Raw genomic sequence first — 25,043 nt, forward strand, 5'->3', positions numbered from 1 at the left:
TCTGCTCTAACTGGCAGCAGCTCCACACCCCACACCCCCAGCCTCATCAGATTTCTTACTCCAGTTCCTGTTACCAGGCCTTCCTTAGATGGAATAAAGGAGGATAAAACAGAGACCTTCTACATGCAAATAATGTGATTTGCCGCTGAGGTGGTGCCCACACTGTGGCATTGATATATATGTGGCAGTGTTTGATGGAATGCATTCACACTGGGCATTAGTTGTCTCTTCCTCTCAGCTGGTACTTCCCCACCCTCCATAAGATCCAGAAAACTGAGGTCCATTATGGGTATGCATTGCAAATACTAGGTGTGCAAGTATTTGGATGGGGAATAATAATAATAATAGTAATTTATTATTTATACCCCGCCCATCTGGCTGGGTTTCCCCAGCCACTCTGGGCGGCTTCCAACAGAAAAATAAAGTACAATAATCTACTAAACATATGTCTTCTAAAAATCTGGTAGTTGTTTTTCTCTTTGACAACTAATGGAAGGGCGTTCCACAGGGCGGGCGCCACTACCGAGAAGGCCCTCTGCCTGGTTCCCTGCAACTTGGCTTCTCGCAATGAGGGAACCGCCAGAAGGCCCTCAGCGCTGGACCTCAGTTTCTGGGCAGAACGATGGGGGGTGGAGACACTCCTTCAGGTATGCTGGACCGAGGCCGTTTAGGGCTTTAAAGGTCAGCACCAACACTTTGAATTGTGCTCAGAAACGTACTGGGAGCCAATGTAGGTCTTTCAAGACCGGTGTTATGTGGTCTCGGCGGCCGCTCCCAGTCACCAGTCTAGCTGCCACAGTCTGGATTAGTTGTAGTTTCCGGGTCACCTTCAAAGGTAGCCCAACGTAGAGCGCATTGCAGTAGTCCAAGCGAGAGATAACCAGAGCATGCACCACTCTGGTGAGACAGTCTGCAAGCAGGTAGGGTCTCAGCCTGCGTACCAGATGTAGCTGGTAGACAGCCGCCCTGGACACAGAATTAACCTGTGCCTCCATGGACAGCTGTGAATCCAAAATGACTCCCAGGCTGCACACCTGGTCCTTCAGGGGCACAGTTACGCCATTCAGGACCAGGGAGTCCTCCACACCTGTCCCCCACAAACAATACTTCTGTCTTGTCAGGATCAATCTGTTAGCCGCCATATGTCATGTGGATGGATGGCACCCCCCAAAATTGAGACACATAAAGCTTGAAATCCACATTAAACTCCCCCATAGATGGGCCCTGACCTGGCCTTCCCATGCTCAGAAGTAAAGCACTACAAAGACAGAAAGTAAAGCACTACAAAGACACAAAGGATCAGGTTATATGAAAAGTCAGTCTTCTATATGTCTGCTCAGAAGTAAGCAGTACTAAATTCACTGGGGCTTATCCCCACACAAGATTTCAACCTCAGAAACATCACGTAGCCTGGAAAGAACAGTCACTTTAGGAAGCTTTGGGCTTTCTTTCACCATAGCTTTTTGAAATAAATAAAACTATGTTTTTATAAAGATACAACTTGAGGTTTGCTTCCCTTTGGTTTTCTGTTCAAACAAAACAATAGAGCCATTAATCTCAGACAGACAGCTTCCTTTTGTAAGCTTTTTACTTTAATTATCATTAAAGTAGCATTTCCTTTTGTTACATTGTACCAGGTGCTTGCTTTTCATCCTTCAGGGTTTTTGTAGGGTTCCTCCCCCCACTCCACTTGCCACTTCTGCTTTATCCTCAGAGGCAAAGCATCCAAGAGGCAACAAACGCCACACCATTGACCCGTCTGGATTTATTTTTATCTCATGTTTATGCCATGTGTCTTTTACAGGCTTGGAGATAATGAGCCATCAAATAGTTTATGTGCCCATTAATGTGTCTGCTCCAAGTTAAAGTAACTGATAGGGACATTTATGAACCAGAATTAAATGTGGAGACAGGGACACACTGTTCCTGCTGAAAGCAATCTTGCCGTGGACAATTTTTGCTGGATACTTTTGTTTTATGGACCCCACCCCCAGGATTTCCTTCCACTGCATTCTCCAAGGCAACTCATGTCCTTTGACTGGAGGCATAACATTTTTTTGGAAAGAAATGTAAACATCCAGAGTTGGACTGATCAAAGTTAGCACCAAAGGATTGCAAGTCACGCATATGCCGTTCCAACCATATATATGCAGCAGTTGCAGAAGATTAACATGCACCATCCTTATGGGGGGGCGCAGGGGGACACCTGCACAAAATAGCTGGATACACCTTAGAAGTCCCCCACCCCTTGGCTCCTTGAAAACGACAAGGGCGATTCTCTTCCCCTAGGTCCCTGGTCTTCAACTGGTGACCTGACCCATGGTGGGTCACAACAGGAGCGCTACCACCATGCAAATATGGGGTAAAAGGTTAAGAAACAGGTCCCGCCAATGCATGCTTGAGTTTAAAGTGGGTCCTGGGTCTGCGAAGGTTGAAGACTACTGCCCTAGATAACAATGCACATCAGCACAGTTGTGGCAAGAGTGAACGCATTTCTTGGTTTTCTGAGAAATACTTGCACTACCTCTATCTGCCCTCCAGGTATTTTGGGCTACAACTCCCATCAGCACAGCTGCACCACCAGTCTCAGCCAACAGCAAAGGATGCCCTATCCTGTGACCTGGGTAAGGCTAAGAGGGAGGGAGACAGTGGTCCTGAAGGTAGGAGTCTATCAAATGCTGAAGATGATCATCCAAATGTCAAGGACCAAATGGAGCAAGCAGCATGCAGACCTAGTGGTGGGATGAAAATATCCTTAAATAAGAGACATGGGGGAATGATCAACGGTCTTCAATGTCTGTATACTAATGCACAGAGCATGGGAAATAAACAAGATGAACTTGAGCTCTTGGTACAGCAAACTAAATATGACATAATAGGCATCACTGAAACCTGGTGGGATGAGTCTCATGACTGGAATGTAGTAATAGAGGGATACAATCTATTTAAGAGAAATAGACCAAACAGGAAAGGAGGAGGAGTAGCTTTATATGTTAGGGATATGTATACCTGTGAAGAGATCCAGGATGTAAAACTTCAAAGCCAAATTGAGAGTATCTGGGTCAAAATTAAGGGAGAGAAAAACAACAGTGATCTCATTGTGGGAGTTTACTATAGATCCCCAAGCCAAACTGAGGACACAGATGATGCCTTCCTGGAACAGATGGCCAAGCATTCCAAAGGAAGTGAGATAGTAGTAATGGGGGATTTCAACTATCCTGATATTTGTTGGATGTCAAACTCAGCCAAGAGCATAAGGTCGAACAGATTCCTCACTGGCCTTGCAGACAACTTCATTGTCCAGAAAGTGGGAGAAGCAACAAGAGGATCAGCCATTTTAGATCTGGTCCTAACCAATAGTGATGACTTGGTTAGTGGGGTAGAAGTGGCAGGATCATTAGGTGGGAGTGACCATGCTCTTCTGGAGTTTATTATCCAGCGGAAAGGAGCAACCAAGCATACTAAGGTCCAAATTCTAGACTTTAAGAAAGCCGACTTCAGAAAACTTAGGGAAACGCTGGGTGAAATCCCATGGACAGTAATACTAAAAGGGAAGGGAGTTCATGATGGTTGGGAGTTTGTTAAAAGGGAGATATTAAAAGCACAACTTCAGGCAATACCAATAAGACGGAAACATGGAAGGTGCCTAAAGAAGCCAGGCTGGCTATCTAAAGAACTTTTGACTGAGTTAAGATTTAAAAGGGATATGTACAAAAAATGGAAAAGGGGGGAAATCTCCAGAGAGGAATTCAAACATATAGCCAGCACATGTAGAGACAAAGTCAGAAAAGCTAAAGCACAGAATGAACTCAGGCTCGCCAGAGAGGTTAAAAGCAACAAAAAGGGCTTTTATGGGTATGTCCGTAGCAAAAGGAAAAACAAGGAAACAGTGGGGTCACTCAGAGGAGAAGATGGTGAAATGCAAACAGGGGACAGAGAAAGGGCAGAACTCCTCAATGCCTTTTTTGTCTCAGTCTTCTCCAAGAAAGAAAACAACGCCCGACCTGAAGAATATGGAGCAGATGATTCAGCAGGGGAAACACAGCCCAGAATAAGTAAGGAGGTAGTACAAGAATACTTGGCTAGTTTAGATGTATTCAAGTCTCCAGGGCCAGATGAACTACATCCAAGAGTATTAAAAGAACTGGCAGAGGTGATTTCAGAACCACTGGCAATAATCTTTGAAAATTCCTGGAGAACAGGCGAAGTTCCAGCAGACTGGAGGAGGGCAAATGTTGTCCCTATTTTCAAAAAGGGGGAAAGAGAGGACCCAAACAATTACCGCCCAGTCAGCCTGACATCAATACCAGGAAAGATTCTAGAGCAGATCATTAAGCAAACAGTCTGTGAGCACCTAGAAAGAAACTCTGTGATCACTAAAAGTCAGCATGGGTTCCTGAAAAATAAGTCATGTCAGACTAATCTGATCTCATTTTTTGACAGAATTACAAGCCTGGTAGATGAAGGGAACGCTGTGGATGTAGCCTATCTTGATTTCAGCAAGGCCTTTGACAAGGTGCCCCATGATATTCTTGTAAAGAAGCTGGTAAAATGTGGGCTAGACAATGCTACCATTCAGTGGATTTGTAACTGGCTTACTGACCGAACCCAAAGAGTGCTCATCAATGGCTCCTCCTCATCCTGGAGAGTAGTGACTAGTGGGGTGCCACAAGGTTCTGTCTTGGGCAAAGTCTTGTTCAACATCTTTATCAATGACTTGGATGATGGGCTTGAGGGCATCCTGAGCAAGTTTGCAGATGACACCAAATTGGGAGGGGTGGCTAACACCCCAGAGGACAGGATCACACTTCAGAATGACCTTAACAGATTAGACAACTGGGCCAAAGCAAACAAGATGAATTTTAACAAGGAGAAATGTAAAGTACTACACTTGGGCAAAAAAAATGAAAGGCACAAATACAGGATGGGAGACACCTGGCTTGAGAGCAGTACATGTGAAAAGGATCTAGGAGTCTTGGTAGACCACAAACTTGACATGAGTCAGCAGTGTGATGCAGCAGCTAAAAAAGCCAATGCAATTCTGGGCTGCATCAATAGGAGTATAGCATCTAGATCAAGGGAAGTAATAGTACCACTGTATTCTGCTCTGGTCAGACCTCACCTGGAGTACTGTGTCCAGTTCTGGGCACCACAGTTCAAGAAGGATACTGATAAGCTGGAACGTGTCCAGAAGAGGGCAACCAAAATGGTCAAAGGCATGGAAACGATGCCTTATGAGGAACGGCTTAGGGAGCTGGGTATGTTTAGCCTGGAGAAGAGAAGGTTAAGGGGTGATATGATAACCATGTTCAAATATATAAAAGGATGTCATATAGAGGAGGGAGAAAGGTTGTTTTCTGCTGCTCCAGAGAAGCGGACACGGAGCAACGGATTCAAACTACAAGAAAGAAAATTCCACCTAAACATTAGGAAGAACTTCCTGACAGTAAGAGCTGTTCGGCAGTGGAATTTGCTGCCAAGGAGTGTGGTGGAGTCTCCTTCTTTGGAGGTCTTTAAGCAGAGGCTTGACAGCCATCTGTCAGGAATGCTTTGATGGTGTTTCCTGCTTGGCAGGGGGTTGGACTGGATGGCCCTTGTGGTCTCTTCCAACTCTATGATTCTATGATTCTATGATTCTAAGCCCTAGTTTTGGGGATAGCCAACATGGTATCCTCCAGATATGTATTGTAATACAACTCCAACTAGCCCCATTCAGCTTGGCCGGTGGTCAGTATTAATGGAAGTTGCTGTTCAAAGGCTGGGCTAGAGCACAAGTGTGCCGATTCAAATTAATCTGGAAGGCATGACTTTGGCTACTCCTACTAGAGTCTCTCGCCCTTCTCTGATGATGGGAGAAGTTGAATTGCCATATGTATGGTGTGATAGCATTACAGCAATCCAACATATGTGTAATCATCTGGATGCTGGCACAGAGCCTACGCATTTCATGGTTTCCAATTACACGGAGAAAGCACTACACATACACAAACGGTAAAGGAGAAGATGCTATACGTGCTGTCCAATGAATGGAAGTACGTTTCGGGTGGGGCTAGCAGCCACAGTCTCCCTCTTCCCTCCTCCCACATCCATTCTGCCCTTCATGCTGTCTAAAAGAGCTTTGCTGACATTGTATGAGGCTCAGACATGAATCAGGGGATTCCAAAGATCTATGCATTGGCTTCTGATCTGATGCTTCCTTTGTGAAGGCTACACATGTTCAATAGTTATTAGAAAACTCAGTACACACATCTTTGAGAAGGGTAAGACATTGCAATAAACCCTGAACTAGAACCAGCACATCCCACTTATTTCTATGAAACACAGTCATGCATACACACAAACACATCCTTTAAAAAGTTAATATTATATGTTGCAGATGTATCCAGATTTGTTATTTATTTGTCTGCATGTCTGATTTATATGAGGAGGTTTTTCTAGTACATGCACGGTGACCAAATTGATACTGTTGGTGTGGAGAAAAAATAATGAAGGAGAGAAGAATGGCAGGTTGCTACTTTCATGTTATTAAAAAACCTAATTATTTTCTTCCCAGGTTGCACTTCCCTTCCCTGAATCAGCAAAATCCTTATTGCTCAACAGTAATGAAGAAAATGTAAGACTATCATGAATTTCCTTAACACAACCCAATTAAAGGTTCATATTGATCAAATTGCATGTACTGGTTCAATAGAGCAAGGTCATTACATTTCCTTCCCTGACTATTTCCTTTTTACCCTCCCCCAAGGATTCCACAAGCTTGCATTCTAAAGACAAAAAAAAGAAGCAAAAAACCTCCAGAGCATTTCTTCCAAGTAAATACCACAGTGCAGGTCTCTTTGTTTGCAGCAAAATTTACAGCACAATTAGATATTGAAACTATTGTAACAGAATTAGATACTGCAACTCATGCAAAAAATATTGTTGATCTGCACCTCTTCCATCACACACCCACAACCGTAGCATTGAGTTGAACAAATGTGTGTGGTGGTACATTGTACTCTGTATACGAACCATGCTGGACCTCACAGTCTGTACTCCAACACCCTTTTCCCAACAATGGTGAGACATGAAGCTTCTAGAAACCAGCAACAGGACATTATATAAGTATGTGTGTGTGCACGTGAGTGTGCATGTGTGTGTGCATACGATTGTTTTTCAATTATTGCTTTTCTGTGTTTTTAGTGGTTCTTATATCTATCTGTAAAAAGCTAAAGGACCCCATGATGGTTAAGTCTAGTCAAAATTGACTATGGGGTGGGGAGTTCATCTCCGCTTTCAGGCCAAGGGAGCTGGCGTTTGTCCACAGACAGCTTTCCGGGTCATGTGGCAAGCATGACTAAACTGCATCTAGAGCAACGGACACCGTGATGGAAGCCAGAGCACATGGAAACGCCATTTACCTTCCCACCACAGTGGTACCTATTTATCTACTCCTGCTGATAGGCTTTTGGCTGCCTTGAGTCCCATCATGGGAAAAACCGCTGGGTACAAATAACTATATAAATATATACACATATAATAATAACAAAATAACCTATATATTTTTAAAGTATTTTTTGATTCAATAATCTGGGATAGCATTTGGGACCATTTGGATCAGCTATGGCTACTGATGGAGAAGTATCTCTTAGCATCTGGAAAGAAGGCCCTGTTTAGTAAGCAGTTGCCTAGGTTTGTTAAAAGATGGGCAGTCCTACATCTGGTTTTTTTCAGAACTTTCAGGTCTTTGCCTGCCACAGATCCACTAATTTATCTTTCCACAAGGGCCAACATTGATGCTTAAATCTAGCATCCCGATTGAAGTGCAGAGTGCTTGAGGACCGAGACATTCACAGGGAAACCAAAATGCTTGTTTACAAAGCTATTGTACTACCAACCTTGCTGTATGCTTGTGAAACATGGACCACTTATAAATACCATCTCCAACTCCTGTCAGTGGGGAGCAGAGCCAGAGGCAAAAGGAGGCAGAGCAATGGATGTGAATCTCACCTTTGTACAGCAGAGGACATTCCAGCCATGCAAAAGTCTACATGCACATACATCTCTCCATCCGCAGCCATCCAAATTGGCAAGGCATATTATGAAAATCCAATGACACATTCCAGCCATGGGGAGAGCAATTGAGGAGAATGCAGGAAAGGGTCTGTGGGGGGATGTAGCCTAGGGAGAGGGGTGCAGCCTAAGGAGAGTCACAACAGCTGAAGGAGAGGCCTCGGGGGCAGAGGTGCCAGCTTCGCCAGAGGATTGGGGGTACCCAACATGCCGTTGTGAGACATCCTGACATTGACGTCATGAGGAGCCAGGGGCAGAGCTGAATGCCCTCTGGAAACTGAGGGGGCGGCCTCCTCCAAAAATGCATTCGGTGGGCCGAAACTGCCTTAGCCCTTAGGAGTTGGCACCTATGCTCAGAGGGCTGCATTTTGTTTCCATGCCTGAGGCTCCCCACCCTGGTCTAGTAGACCACTGTAAACAAAATGGCAGAAAGCAGCACGTAATATCTAGATTGGACAAATTCACAGAGGATGGTGGCGGCCACCGATTCAGACCAGCAAATTCATGGAAAATAAGGGAATCAATGGCTACAAAACCTGATGGCTGTGTTCTGTCCTCCCTGGTTGGAGGCAGTATGCTTCTGCATAAAGGTAAAGGGACCCCTGACCATTAGGTCCAGTCGTGACCGACTCTGGGGTTGCGGCGCTCATCTCACATTATTGGCCGAGGGAGCCGGCATACAGCTTCCAGGTCATGTGGCCAGCATGGCAAAGCCGCTTCTGGCGAACCAGAGCAGCACACGGAAACACCGTTTACCTTCCCGCTGTAGCGGTACCTATTTATCTACTTGCACTTTGACGTGCTTTCGAACTTCTAGGTTGGCAGGAGCTGGGACCAAGCAACGGGAGCTCACCCCGTCACAGGGATTCGAACCGCTGACCTTCTGATCAGCAAGCCCTAGGCTCAGTGGTTTAACCCACAGCACCACCTGGGTCCCTAATTGTATTGTGCATTGTAGTCAGTGGTTATACAGTGTCATTGCAAAATAAGGCCGGCAAAATATGCTGCTGGTAAATGTGAAGCCTGTTTGGTGATGTTTGGTAGCACCTATTAATTTGATCCCCCCTCGGAAAAGTGGGGTTAGGTGTATGTCCTGAGGCTTGTGCTGCAATATCTAAAGCATGGAATAGGATCACATTTACAATCTGATGGAATCGGATGGTAGTGGAAAGAAAGCAGGCAATACCTTCAATATAACTGGAGCAGTGTAATATTACAGTGTAATATAACCATTTACTGTTTAATAAATATGGTAGGCAACAATCTGCCTGTATTTAGTAAAATCTGGCATTTAGCATTTATTCTCAGGAGCTGCACATTATTTCGGATTTAGCATGCACTTGAACTTTAGCAGGGATGGGTATACAGATCTTGATCTATCCAGCTTCATTTCTAGTTTATTACAACGGCCTGTTTTTAACCTTACTTATGTAATATGTGAGATGGCAAATGTTCCGCTATTACAGTTCTGGCTGAGTAGTTGCTGTGAATATAAATGGCTAATTTAAGAAACTGTATATGAGCTTTTATTTGGAATCAGTTAGTGAAGAAGGGATATGATCTTTTCCTTATGCAAAGAGACTTAGTTCTGATGCATACATATTCAAGAAGCAGAAGACGGGCAGGAAATAGGATTTTTTTAAAAAATGTTTTATCTTCCATGTGGAAGTTTTGTCCACTGAGAATGACAGAGCTAGTCTTACTGAACTCTCATCAAATAATGATGCACATTTCAAATCCTATCCTTGTTTCTTTATAAAATAGAGCTAGGCAGGATAAGTAAAAGGTAAAAGGTAAAGGGACCCCTGACCATTAGGTCCAGTCGTGACCGACTCTGGGGTTGCGCACTCATCTCGCATTATTGGCCGAGGGAGCCGGCGTATAGCTTCCAGGTCATGTGGCCAGCATGACAAAGCCACTTCTGGCAAACCAGAGCAGCACACGGAAACGCCATTTACCTTCCTGCTGTAGTGGTTCCTATTCATCTACTTGCATTTTGATGTGCTTTCAAACTGCTAGGTTGGCAGGAGCTGGGACTGAGCAACGGGAGCTCACCCCGCCACAGGGATTCGAACCGCTGACCTTCTGATCAGCAAGCCCTAGGCTCAGTGGTTTAACCCACAGAGCCACCTGGGTCCCTCAGGCAGGATAAGTACCGTAATCTAACTCCAAACAGGTGGAGCATGTGGATTTTGTTACTGTGTAGTAATTCTGGCCAAGAGAAGTGTTCAGAATCTGTGCTCATCTTGGCGCATGATGAGAGCCTGTTGGATCACACCAATGGCTCATCTAATCTAGTGTTGTGTTCTCACAGTGGCACCCCAGATGCCCGTGAGAAATCTGCAATTAGGACCTAAGCACAACAGCACTCTTTACCCTGTGGTTTTTGGCAACTAGTATGCAGAAGCGCAGGTGGCGCTGTGGGTTAAACCACAAAGCCTAGGGCTTGCTGATCAGAAGGTCAACAGTTTGAATCCCTGCGATGGGGTGAGCTCCCGTTGCTCGGTCCCAGCTCCTGCCAACCTAGCAGTTCGAAAGCACATCAAAGTGCAAGTAGATAAATAGGTACTGCTCCAAGTGGGAAGCTAAATGGCATTTCTGTACGTTGCTCTGGTTCGCCAGAAGCGGCTTTGTCATGCTGGCCACATGACCTGGAAGCTGTACGCCGGCTCTGCTTTTTTACTTGTATATGTTCTGAATTCTGCAAGTCCTGCCACCACTACTGGCTCCCAATATCCCCTGGATCTCATTGTCCCCAATTTATTATGCAGCTTGTCTTTCCCTCCCTGCTGGCAGTCACACAGACTCCTCCTACTTAGGAGTAAAAAATGCCACCAGAAAGTAAGGCTCTCTGGGACTTGGAGGGCACGCACCTCCTTTTCTCTCTAATCCAAGTCCCAAGAGTTTTCTGTGTAAGGGCAATTGTCCCCACCTACCCACCCCGCTTCAAGGCCTGGGCCAACAGCTCACTGCTCAGAATGCTGCTTCTTCTGTTCCATCATCGGTTGGTTCCAGTTTATCTCGAGGTCTGTACACCCATATAAATAAAGGGAAACATTTGCGCCCCTCCAGCCCCAATAATGGGTTTGTAGCCCATGCTGGACAGCTCTAGACACTCAGACATGGCTTTAATGCACTCAGTTCTTTCCTTCCCACCATAGGATGTTTGTTTTGGGACCAGAGTACATGACACAGGACAACAGGGCTCTTAAACCTTTAAGGGGGGTGTAGAAGCAGCATTTTACAGCATAGTATTTGTCCTGTTCAGATAGCTGCATCTGATTCACTGATGTTCCCTCTTCTAGACACCTGTGAAAGCAGGTATTTCACCTGACCCTTGGGACCACCACCCTTGCCCATCAGCTGTATAATTGGAAGCAGCAGAGAGAGGGGAGGGGAGGGTTTTGATGCTGTGCAACTTGATGTCTGATGCAATTCAATGCTGCAAGATCAAAGCAAGGGGGTAGAAATATCTCAGCAAAGAGACTTGTGTTCCTTGCTGTATGCAAGAAGTGCCTTTACATTTTGCAGCTGCGTGCATGTGGTTTGCAACTGCATCTTAAAGACTGTAGCTTTGAGGCGCTGATATAAATAGTATCAGGGAGCTTTTTTAAAATAAAATAAAAGTCAGTAGAAGAGCTGGAAGGTTGAAGCTTGAGTAGAGTTACCGAGAATTGAATATATGCCTCTACAGTCATACCTCGATTTAAGTACGCTTCAGTTTGAGTGCTTTCAGTTTAAGTACTCCGCGGACCTGTCTGGAACGGATTAATCCACTTTCCATTACTTTCAATGGGAAAGTTTGCTTCAGGTTAAGTACGCTTTAGGAACCAATTGTGTACTTAAACCAAGATACGACTGTATTTCCATGGAAAATATATCTGCAAACTTGTCTGTGACATTGTGTGCAGTAGTGGCGGGCAACGGGCAGTGGGGCTGCATTGCTCTCCAAGCTTCCCAAAATGGTTTTCTGTGGGGCGGACATGCATTGGCATGGCTTTGATATTAGGCTACCCTATGCCTGATTTGGCTCAGATGAAGAGCATCCTTACCCTTAGAGTCTAATTTACCAGGTATGTTCTATTAATTGGCTTAAGTTTTTATTACTTTTATGTTTGTATTATTGCATTGATATTAGATTGTACACTGCCCTGAATCAATCGATAGATACATTCAGGTTGTTTCCTGTCTTGCAGCACCTAAGGTTAAAGTAAACCTTGAAATGCAGCGGTCGTCATCTAAACCCAGCAAAACTGTTCAGTAGAAGAGATCTTATGTGCAGAGAACATGTGCAGGGCAGTCCCATTCCATCTGTAAGTTATTGCCATTCATTTCAGAGGTAAGGGGTAGCATCATGCCTACAAAGGGATGCCTTGGCATGCTTTCCTTTCTACTGAAGGGAACGAGAAAGACTGCTTAAAGTGCATTGTAGTTCCACCCGCACACTGGAGCACATATAAAGCTCTGGATCACGGAATAGGACTTTCTGATGAAACCAGAGGCAATGTGCACATTCAAGGGCTCAATTTCCTTCTTATTGAACCTATATATATAACTAGGCACACTAAGTGTGACTGCTTAAGTCCAATAGTTAAACCATACAAAAGTGCTTTGTAGCTTCTTACACTGGATCTTTAAGGAACACATATTATCCATTGAGATTGTGTGCTGCAAATGCAACGTTTGTGAGTTAAAATGACCAGGAATGTACGGACACCCAACGTACCTGGGGCAGTGCAGAGTTGAGCTGCCGCTGGAGAGAATCTCTATCGTAGATGACATCCTGGAGGCATTGCTGGGCCAGAGAAAGGCTTTCCTGTGTCTCTCGAAGTGTGTCCAAGAGACGGTCCCTCTCATCTAGCATATTCACCATAAGCTGCTCAAAGTGAGAATCCGAGTCTGAGCCACTGCTCTGGGACCCCCTTTGGCTCATTGGGGTGTCCTCGTTTATCGTGGGCATCACTTCACACATCATTTCTGAAAGCAAAAAGCAAATAGAGGATTATTTTTCATCCCTCCCTCCAAGTACCAAAAGCTTCCAGGAAGTTATTATATACAATAGTCAATCATTTCAAGATCAACTCTCTTCTTGGCAACAAAATAAATAATAATAATAATTGATTTAATAATTGATTTATTATAATCATTAATTATTAATAATATTTTTAATTATTATTAATAATAATTAATAATCCACAGTTCTGGAAATGTTCCTCTTTCAGGAGAGGGATATGTTTAAAGTCCCACCAGCAGATTGACACAGACAGTGTCCTTTGAAATCATGTCAAAGATTTCATTTTCTAAGTTCGTTTCCTTTATCTGACCTTTATCCACCCACTCACTCTCCTGCATGCTATCTTCTGACTCTTTGTAGTCATGCCCATGGCTACTATTAATTGACAAAGATGATAGCACTTCCCAACACTTTCCTATAGCAGAGCTCAACTTCAATGCTGAACTCAGCAGAAAGTCAACGTTAAAAATGTCATAACGCTCTACCCTTCTTGGCAGTCTAGATCGGAGTCAGGCCTCCACTTAGGTGATCTCTTCCAATAAGAAAGCTAATTGCTGTTCACATAATTCCTTCCTCAGAATGGGTTACGAGGAGGACAGAAATGCATTTCTACAAAGCTAATTTGTTCCAAGATTGTTGCAGCCTAGCCTAAGGGTAGCTTTTGGAAAATCAATTAATGTCACAATTTTCATAACCTATCTTAAGATGCCCGATGCTGTGTAACACAAGGTAATTTCACAAATCCAATATGCTGTTGGATATTTCTCAATAAACATTTATGGCCAACATCTTAGAAATTCTATGCTAGTTCAGAAGATTATTAGCCTTAAAACATCAGAAAATGAACAGAATCACTGTGTACTAGCTAAAATTATTAACTAATATGCCATCCATATACTGTATTACAACCATATCATCAAACCATGACCATTCTATTTTGCCTTTGATCTCAAGTGATTCTGCTATTCTAGCCCATGTTCTTGGCTCCCATTCTTGTTCTTTTCATAGATGTCGTTCTCTTCTTGTGTGTTAATATTCTGAGTGGCTTATATTGGTCTTCTATTTCTGCTTTTGGACTGGATTTCTTTTATAAAGTACTTGAAGGATTGAGTGGGAAAGTGAGCCATACCAATAAACATGGCTCAGTTAAAAATAACTGTGATAATAAGAAACCAATCTAACCAAAAATTGAAACACGAATGGAAATATTTTGATGATTATATGGTAAAACATTGCTCGGGGGGGGGGGAATACGCTGATATGTGAAGTATGAAACAGATTATAAAAATAGAGGGTTAAAGTCAAAATTTAAATATAAGAGAAAGAATTGAGAGTATAGAATGCAAAGAATAATGGATATATAGTTAAATAGAAGGAAATCTAGCTGGGGTAGGGTGGAGAGGAGGTGGTGGGTTTAATAGTTTTGTGTTAAATTTGCTGTTTCGGAAATGTATTATTTGTTATATGTTATGGATTCGTAATTTTATTTTAATTTTAAACCAAATTAAATACATTTAAAAAATAAAAAATAAACATGGCTCAGTAATTTACAACTGGGATAGATACACACAAATTTTGAAGCATAGGACAGCACTTCAGACAAGTTTGCTGTTGACACCTTAACGTCACGTAGCCTCAGCCAGAAGATAATACCTGAGATCACATGGCACGCTTCTAAATATTCAGTCTCCAAACCCTGAAACTGCCACCTTAGCTACAACACCCTTTTAACTGTATCAGGGCAGCCAAAGAAAGCAGAAGCCAAAAGTTCTTCCTCAAGACTTTGGTACCTTTGTTTTGTTAATCATAGGCATCGACTGAACTGTATTGTCGCCTCTGTGCATTAATGGAAAAACAGCATATAACTTCCAATGCGACCTCAAAATGTTCTCCTGAAATAAGAACTCTAGGAAGGCTATTTAAGCTGCCTAAATGTGTCAGCTGTACATTGCTCACTTTGTTTGGCTATATTTATATAGCCCCCCCCCCCAACAACACACGTTCCCTGGGCTGAGCAATGAACGTTACAAGGATAAAATATATCAAAACAATAAAAAGCAATAGAAAAATATGAGAGTAGGCAGAGTGATTGCTATTGTTCCTTCTGCCTAGAACTCTCCCTGACAGCTGGGAACTGTTAGTAGGCTTGCTACAGTGACAAATTGCTACCTGTTGATTGGTGCTATTACTGTGCTTGTTACACGAGATGCCTGTGAGCAAAACCGCCATTGGTGGGTAGCTGCATCTTTTTGCTATAAACGAGATTGCCCCTGTTGTTGCGTTTGTTACTCTTGTGATGTTTCCCATGTGTGGGTAAGTCACTGCTGGCTGGGTGTGGGTATCAGCAAGCTAGCATGGGGGTAAACAGAGACTCGGAAGCAGACATTCTAGGTGCCTCATACAATTGGGATACTCAGGACACATAGTGAGCAAGGAACCTAGAAGTAGTTGTATTTAATTGGGCTACACTAGAGTTTTAAGACATGATAGTTCAAGGCTACAATTAAATGGGTTCTGAGCTGGACAAGGGTGAAATAGGAGGCAGTGGCTGAAAGCATGACCCATGAACGTCTTTCTACCCCTAGTGCCTTGCCTCTTTTTCCTTCGCCTTTTCTTTGCCACTAATGAGTAACTTTCCAGATTTTTCACCATGGTTGCAATCCCACAAGAAACCCGTAATTGCTCTCTTCTCAAAGCACAGCAATCTAGCAAGGGAAACAAAACGCAGTGTCGTAGAGCCAAATGGTAGAGCTCCCCAAGGACCCAACAGCACACTTAAGACAAACCACCATTGATATCAATGAACATTAGGGCCAATTTCAATGCAACAAGGTCAGACCAAAAAGCTTATTCTTCGAGCAAAGAAACACTTGGAATTAGGGGGATCTGTAAACAACAACTAATGTTACATTTTGCTCAATGTTGCAATCAGCTGTAGGATACTTCATTTCCCTTTCCTCCAGTTTTTCATTCTTTTCCCCTGCTCAACAGACACTCAATATTCTATGGTCACTGAGCATGCTCAGTCCTTACTGGGCTGCTTTTGGAGGGGAGATCTTGCCCCTTCAATCCCACCCCCTCGTCACGTTTGCTGCTTCAAAGACATGAATCTATGGCCCAGCTTGGGTCTTACATCACGGCTTTTTAACAAAAGTTTTGGACATTTGAAAGTGCAATAGGTCTGCAGGCAAGTCAACAGAGTAGGAGGCTTCTGCATACAGCCGAGTGTTTGATTTGTCCTGGGAGGATGCCTAAGGGGTCAATTAAGCAGAATGGCTGGCCTCTGCTGCAGACTGAAAGGTATGGGGATTTTGACTGGAAATCCAGATAAAGGTTACTTGCAATATTAAAAGTTGACTATACTGCAGGATTGTTATGTACTATGCCAGTGGCAGCTGGCAACATTTTGACTTGGTAGGGCTGCAGTTTTTAACCTTGCTGTTTTTCTTATAACAGGACTGGTTTAGGAAAGTGCGCTGAGTGCTACTGTCTCCTCACTAAAAAGCACCAGTTATTCTCTGCACTTCTATGAAGTTGAGAATAGCTTGCATGTAAGAGGGCCCCTTTGATTTTCAGGCAAGACTGACTCCATGCCTCTTATTTAGAAATTATTTCATACCACATGACATAAGATTTTGAATTCAAATATTCATGATACCTACACTTGCCCAAAAGTAAACAAACTCAAACTTTTTTAAAATGTAAGAATCACTTGGTACAAATTGCATGCTGTTTCCCTCTCTCCACCCCCTTCAATTTAACTTTTCAATATACAAAACACTTTTTTCCTCTAAATTAAAAGTACAGAACAAAATACTCCAACCAACAGACGAAATATTATTGCTTCATTTGAACCGAGGTACATCAGAACATACTTGCAATGCATGGCTTTGTAATAACCTCTGGTCATGTGCAGAGTTCACCACACCAGAGTAATTGTAATCAGCCTTTTATAACTGAGATTAGGAATAATATTGTCCAGGTTTGGGGGAAGATGGGTAGTCAGTCAATGTGATATGCAAACAGGCATAGAGACCAAACTTCTCATTTTAGAAATTGATAGATAAAGTCACAAAAAAACACCCAATATAGAAATAATGGCAAGAGCATTTCCCTCCATTACTCCGTATTCATGAGATTTGGAATTAGGGAGGGGCTTGTTGGAAGTAGATCCACACACCATTTCTGGAAATACTCTGGAAAATACTTGCATTTGGCTTAGATCAGCTTGCCCTGCTCTGCTCTACCCAGCAGCAGCAGCTGCAGTTTTTAATGTGTGTATGCAGGAAAATTGTTAATACTGTACAGAGTTTGCTGCAGCACATGCAAAAGATGTCCATAATTTCTCCTTCCAATTCAATTCATAAAAATGAATGCAAAAAAAGTTTTAAAAAGCATATTTATTATAGAAAGAGACTCACACTGTGACCACTGTTACCTGCTTCCCTCTCTTGCAAGGAAGGTCACGAAACAAATACTAAAGAAAACAAAAATGTCCTTCAAAGCAGGAAACCCTCCCTGTTGCTTCTCTGGTTAACAGAACATGCTAAAAGATATGAGGAGATCTAGCCTTCAAGGAACAAGCTCTGAGCATGCTCACAAGCAATGCATGATTTGATAGGGCTGGAACACCCTCAGTCCTCCCCACTCAATGCAGATTGCCTTGATAACAACAGAAAGAAGGGGAAACGGAAAAGCTGGTAGTCTTCCAAGAGACACATGGAAGGGACCTCTTTACCAGAGTATTCTTCCAGATTAGGACTGGCAGAGTAATGCAGAAAGCTGATTAGCCAGAGAACAGGAAATGGTCAGAAATGTTTCCAGAGCTTCTCTTGAGTTCAAATGGATGTGTGTGAAACAGGAAAGTGTGTGTCTTTGGGGTTTTTGTTTGGTGGCAGCAGTGAGTTAAAAACGTGCTTAACATTCTCCTTGTGCTGTGTCCTAATAGTGCAAGGGCCTCCACTGTTCTCTGTCAGCCCCACCTGCAATGTGGGTATGAAAGCAGTGGATAGCAGGGTAGGATTTTTCTACTTTCTCAGCTCAAGTTCAACACCACTCCTGCAATACAGGTGAAACACAGCAAGATTGTTGCACATGCTTTTTCTCTCACTCACACATCCTTCCAGGCTACAATAAAGGCAATAAAGGGCACTTGCTTTTGAATGTGCATTAGCATTCATTTCAAAAGTCTAACACCAAGTAAGAACAGAATTAGAAAGAGCTGGAACTCTTTCCGTTGCTGCTGCTACCTTTTGAGGGCAATTGTGGGTAGGGCATGCTAGTGACCATCCCAACTTGATTAAAATCTTGATTTCTGTGGACAGCTCTCCCCCACCCCACCCCCATCTCTGGGGACATGACCTATCCAGACAATGCGGTAATTTGCTCTACTTTTTTATATTCGTGTGTTCTTCTCTCTTCTTTCTCCAGACATTCAGTTCTCTGTGTGCTGTAAGCTGATTCTTGTTGCGCGTGAATAAAACTTATACTTCTTCACTCCAAAGTGTGCTCATTGCCTCCAAATCACAAAAACAGCTGCCCTTTGGCAGAGAGGGCTTTCTTCCCCCTCCCCCCAAGATGCTTTGTACTTCTGCAAATATCAGGGTTCCACTGAGTCTGCTATTAGCTGCCTTATGTGCTTGAGTGCTAATGTTCTGGCTACATAAGCACAGGCACTCTCCTCTAAAGATATTTAAAGGGAATTTAAAATATTATAAGAAATTAATGATTAAGCAGAGACTAGAAGGTAATCTAGCAGAGCTGCCATAGCAGCAGATTTCCTGCACTGTCAGGGAGTTTGGACCAAGATTTTAGAGATCTCGTCCAACTCTATTGTTTAAATTAATCACAATCGTGGAGTTTCTCCTAAAAGTCACTTTTAAATAAGAAAGAAAGAGGAATTAAAACAACAACACTGTTTAAACCCCAAGAGTGTTCATAAATCAATTACAACCTAACTCCATTAAAATGCATAGGACTTTTGCCATTTACATCTATCGGAAAGGGATTGCGCACTGCACTTTTAAAATTACTCCTGTAATTTGAGGTTGTTGTGCCTTAGCTAGGATATATCTGTATTAAGTAGAAAAAAGAGATACAATTTAGTGACTGTCAGCATCTTTCTGGAAAATTATTTATACTAAGATAGATCTTCACATTAAGCTTAACCATGGAAGGTTCAGGTGTTTAGTAAGAACGAGGGAGGGAGGGAATCTATCCAATAATATAGCATGTGTGCCCTTTCTTCTACAGCAGGCTTTCACCCACCATACTCTTATTAACTGCTGGTCTTTGGATTCATTAAATGGTTCTGATGAGGTACAGTGGTGCCTCGACTTACGAATTTAATCCGTTCCGAAGGCACCTTCGCAAGTCAAAAAAATTGTAAGTCGAGAAACGCCATTGGAAACGCGATTTCCCATAGGAATGCTTTGGAAATGAAAAAATTCGTAAGTCGAAGCAACCCTATCTAAAAATTCGTAAGTCGAAAAGTCCCTATCTAAAACCGCCGCAGTTTCCTTTTGGATGTCGAGACATTCGTAAGCGCGTGGCTATTACCCCCATTCGTAAGTTGAAAAATTTGGTTGTCGAGTCATTCATAAGTTGAGGTACCACTGTAATTGATTAACAAACGTACATCGAAGCACACAAGCCTATCAAGTGCCTTCACCTTACAAGACGGTTTGAAAGGGCAGCAAGACAGAGACTATGAAGCACAGGGCTCTGTGGTTATTGGTCTGAAATCCTTTTAATGCCACTGTTCATTCTTTACTGCAGAACAAATACAGTAAACAAACGGGATTTTTTTTTTCCTTTCAGAGATGTATTTTCTCCTAGGAAATAGAATTACAAAATAAGTCACTAAGAAACTCAGTCCGATATAGCATGAGAAAGGTAAAGGTAAAGGGACCCCTGACCATTAGGTCCAGTCATGACCGACTCTGGGGTTGCGGCGCTCATCTTGCGTTATTGGCCGAGAGAGCTGGCATACAGCTTCCAGGTCATGTGGCCAGCATGACATGACAAAGCCGCTTCTGGCGAACCAGAGCGGTACACGGAAACACTGTTTGCCTTCCCGCTGTAGCGGTACCTATTTATCTACTCAGGGCCGTCTTGAGCAGATCGCGCGCCCTGGTGCTGAGGGGCGGAGATCGCTCCGCCGCCTGCCCCGCCCTCACAGGGCGCAATTGGTTTCCGCGCGGCTTCGCCGCGCGCCGCCCTCCTTGCCAGGCCGGCGCCCAGCTTACCAGCCCCCCGCCGTGGTGCACTGTGCCACCGGGGGTCTATGTAGAGCCGGCCCTGTATCTACTGCACTTTGATGTGCTTTTGAACTGCTAGGTTGGCAGGAGCAGGGACCGAGCAACGGGAGCTCACCCCATCGCGGGGATTCGAACCGCCAACCTTCTGATTGGCAAGCCCTAGGCTCTATGGTTTAACCCACAGCGCCACCCGCATCACACAAGCCACCTGCATCCCTGTACTGAGAAAGGTACAGAGTGACAATCTGAGTTGGGCACTAATCAAGGAATTCACGACTTTTCATCTAATTCCACTTCAACTAATCTTGATTTACTGCACATCTCATGGAATTAATGTTTTGTCCGCAATGTCCAGCTCTTGGAGATCCCATAATTCATTGTTTGGGGATGCAAAACTAAGCAAATAAAGAATCCTAGAGCAAGCTTAAAACTTTGATTTTGTGACTAAATTTCTTTGAACTTTTTTACAGTGCAAAAATTATTTAATGGTCAATTCAAATATGAAGTCTTTTTCATGATCTCTTTGGGTTTGCATGCATCAGTTCTGTCAATAAAGAATATTGCATTTCCGGAAGTAATGAGATTCCTACAAGGGGCAATAGCCAAAAGTTAACGTAGACCCTTTGGTGAACTTTAAGCTGGACAATATCAACCATTATAATATCCTATAACAGTGAACTCCTCTCTGAAGTGGTGCACACTCTCTCATATACTCTGCATCCAGTGTGCTCCTGGTATGCTACAATCCCTATCTACCCTGCTGTTTCTTACGAAATACTGCATTTTGCTGCATTTCCCCCAAACCTGCTTCAATTCAAATTGAGAAAAAGGAAGGCTCAGCTGCATTTTAAGTCACTGATCGGTAACCCAGCCTGAATGTTCATCCTTCTTTAGCAAAAATGGCACCACTCCCATACAATAATTTCTCTTATCAGGAGGCTTAGGGGAGCCCCCATGATGTATTAAAAAAAGAGGAAGACAAAATTTTTGTGGTGAGAATAGAAACTAGAAGACATCCCAATCAGGACTGAGTATGCTCAATGACCACAGAACACTTGGGTAGGGAAAGATAGCTCAGTTGGTACAGCACGAGACAATCTCAGAGATGTGAGTGGGGCAAAAGACTTCTGCCTTGTAGGGGGTTGGACTAGATGACCCCCTGTAACCCTTTCCTTCTCTTCCATTCTGGGAACCTGTGGGAGGGGAATGGCATATCCTGGGAAAGGGCACAGATGTCTATCTGCAACAAGAACACTCCAATGTTTTGTTGCAGGTCCCATTTGTTGAGTAACATATCCATCATTTCTTCAGCAGCACCTTAAAGACCAACTAAGTTTATATTTTGGTATGAGCTTTCGTGTGCATGCACACTTCTTCAGATACCTGAAGAAGTGTGCATGCACACGAAAGCTCATACCAAAATATAAACTTAGTTGGTCTTTAAGGTGCTGCTGAAGGAATTTTTTTATTTTGCTTCGACTCAGACCAACACGGCTACCTACCTGTAACTATATCCATCATTTGTCCATGTGACTCCAACATCTCAGCAGAGGACATTCCCAAACAATAAATATTTAACTTTAAATATTTAACTTTAAATCTTTAACTGGATGCAAATTGGGACCCTTTGCCTTCAAAACATGTGCTCGCTGACACTGAGCTACAGCGCCTGCCCTACAATATGGTTTCACAATACTAGTTGTATTAACAGAAAGTACCATTTGAGAGAAAAAAGCAATTTTCATCAATGTGTTTTACATTATTCTGTAAAGTGCTATGGGTGGTAGTCAATGCTAGTCCTCCTCAGAGTAGACCCACTGAAGTTAATAACCCTATGTCAGTCATGTGCATTAATTTTCATGGGCCTACTCCAGTACACAAAGCTCTCACACATGGTTTAGTGCAAACTGCAACACATCAGCTACAGCAGTTGGTAAATTAATCATTAAGTTCTGTGATGAGATTTACTGTTCCAAGATGCATGGGAAATTAAAGCAACTTGCATAATTCATAGTTACCATAAGGAAGCAATTATATAATGGTATATATCCACTCCACCCCAAACAACAGACCATTACAGACTGCAACTTTTGGGCTTTCTGATGTGCAAAAGGCAACCTGCATCAATCCTTAATTTGATCAAAAACTATTTTTATTCTGAATCACTACCATGGAGAGGATGGTGTGTGTGTGTGTGTGTGTGTGTGTGTGTGTGTGTGTGTGTGTGTGTGTGAAACCTCTGCAAACAGCACAGCAAGTCATTCCTAGTTCTTTCATTTTGACCCCACCCACCAGATTCTTTCTACCTCTTGATATCAAATGCCCCAGGTGGGGAAAAAAGCTCAGAAATCAGAAGAGTAATATTCACTCCACTCCACAGGTCAGTCACGTTTGTTGCCTGGCACATGTTCATTGCCATTATTCCTTTTTTAATTGTAGGGTTGTGAGAAGAGCAATTTGTGAGCACAACTGACAGCTCAACAAAGGCTTCCTTATCACACTAGCGTTCAGATATAGTTCACCTTGAAGGCTTCCAGTTTCAAAGGATCAGGGTGTGGGAGGGGTGTGGCTTCTTCCATATTCCGAAGATGGTACTATATAAGGTGACTTTCCCCTGTTCTTGCTGAACCCTTCTCTTGGGAGCCCTGCGTGCAATTTCATTTCTCCATTCAGGGAAGCCAAGTCTTTAATTGCACGGGCTACTTTGCCCCTTCGGCTACACCCGCGCCATCCCTCTTTGCTCTGTGCCTGCCGTGACATCATCAGCAGGCACTCACCCTGCCCTTCGGATACTACTTCACCCAACCATATTTACAGCACCTCCAAAGAGACGCCGCTGCTGCTCTTGCAGCGACCAGCAATTCCTGCGATTTTCTTCTCCCTCTCCCCCCACCCCCCACTTTCCCCTTTCCAGATGCTTTCAGCTACACCTCACTTCACCCACGGAGAGCAATTCCTGGAGGAAAATCCGTGCCATTGTCTGACTTGCACACTGCATGCATATTTCTCCTCCTAGTTAACTCCTTCCCTCCCGCGCTGCTTCAGCTGAACTGTGAGATCACCTTTGAAAAATTAAAAGAAGAAGAAGAACGTAGAGCGTTGGAAAAAGAGAGAGAGAGAGAGATCATTTCCACTTATCCGCCCCCTCCCTTTACCACCAAGTCTTGGTATTAAGAGCTAAGTCTTGCAGCTGCAACATCTGCTACCCAGAAACCCAACCCATCCTTGAAGGAAATAAAATAGCCTTAAGAAGTTGACTTCATTGAAAGACTGGAATCTCCATTTCCAACGAGAATCTTTAAAAGACAGCAGCCCCGGCTGAACCCCACCACCTCCCTTTCCCTTTGCAATGGGATGTGCGTTTGGGGTGGGGGGCGATATGCATTTGCCCTCTGGCTTTGCACGTACCTAAAGCTTGGTCTTCTCCGCGCGCCTCTCGGGAATCGGTGGTCCTCGCCCTCGCTCCGCTGGGCGCTCACACACAGCCGGGCGCCGCCGCCCCTCCACGCGCCTCCCGGGCAAGGCTGCCAGGACCAACGCCGCCGCCGCCTCCGCCGCTCCTGCTCAGGGAAGGCAGCCCCAGCGCAGCCCGCCACCCGCTTCGGCCGCCAGCAGGAGCGGCTCGGCGGCACCTCAGCATTTTCCTCCGCCTGTCACTTCGTCGGCAGCCGAAAGGGGGAAACATCCATGGGGAAAAAATGGCATATTACAATTTTTTTGCTTTGAGGAGCTAGAGCGCGGTTGAGACCATTGTTAGGAGGAGGAGAGGGGGGAGAGGCGGCTCTTAAAGCTCCAGCAGCCCTTTTTTCTCCGCCCCCCCTCTCCGTGGCTGGGAAAGTCAGCGGATTAAGAAGGCGCGGGGGGGGGGGGGGAGAGAGAGAGAAAAAAGAAAGCAAGCGGGGATTTTGCTTTTCTTGGAATTAAACTTTGCGGAGTGACAGCTGGAACGGCCTGTGCTAAAAAAAAACAAAAAAAAAACACAATGGCTGGAAAATCGGGCAAGCTGCGTTACTTACCCGCTCAGCAATCCTATGTATGGCTTTTGCGCCTTGTTCGGTGGCCTTTAAAGGAAATAGGGATCCGGTGCGTTCCTCTCAGAATGAGCAGCGCAGCCCTATGCATGCCTACTCGGAGGTAAGCCCCGATGAGATCACTGCCAAGTAAGTGGAGTATAGGATTGCAGCCTAAACCTCCGCGCAGGTGTTGGGGGCATAGTTAAATAAGGACTGCAGCCGCTAAGTGTTCGCACCGCATCATTACCAGAAAGGCTGAAAATCAACTCTGATGATGAACAGGTGCATGCATTCATTGAGGAATAACCGTCCCCACCCCACCACTTCCCTAATTTACAAATATTTCAGGAAATCCATATCGGCCGTCAGCAAGAGAGCCACATGTTGCAGTTCCATATTTCCCTACATCATGTAACACACGCACGCCTTTCTTTCGCCCTCGAGGGTACACACGATTCTCAGGCATAGAACAAAGCGGTGTTTGCAACCTGGCGCCCTCCAAGCCTTCTGGACTACAACAGCTTCCCCCTCCCCCACCTTTTTCTCCAAGGTGGCTCACACTATCCTCCCCCTCATTTAATCCCAGAAACGACAACCCTGTGAGGCAGGTTAGGCTGAGAGGCAGGGGCTTAGCCAGGATCAAAACTGGGGGGGGGCAAGCCATGGTCGTTCAGGGGCGGGGCTAAGGCACGGGAGGGGAGGGGC

At 44.1% G+C, this 25,043-nt stretch overlaps 1 protein-coding gene across 1 annotated transcript in view; it reads right to left on the minus strand.

Annotated features, from left to right (window-relative positions):
• Nucleotides 1–23,983, minus strand: part of PPFIA2 (PTPRF interacting protein alpha 2) — a 260,822-nt gene extending 236,839 nt beyond the window's left edge. Inside the window, exons 1-2 of the mRNA XM_035128598.2 lie at nt 23,734–23,983; nt 12,779–13,029 (exon numbers count right to left, since the gene is read on the minus strand). Of these exons, the coding sequence (XP_034984489.1) occupies nt 12,779–13,027 (249 nt within the window). The 5' untranslated portion in view covers nt 13,028–13,029; nt 23,734–23,983. The remainder of the gene's footprint in view (nt 1–12,778; nt 13,030–23,733) is intronic.
• Between the last annotated feature and the right edge of the window lie 1,060 nt (nt 23,984–25,043).

This window comes from Zootoca vivipara, chromosome 10 (genome assembly GCF_963506605.1).
Source record: "Zootoca vivipara chromosome 10, rZooViv1.1, whole genome shotgun sequence".
Classification (NCBI taxonomy): domain Eukaryota; kingdom Metazoa; phylum Chordata; class Lepidosauria; order Squamata; family Lacertidae; genus Zootoca; species Zootoca vivipara.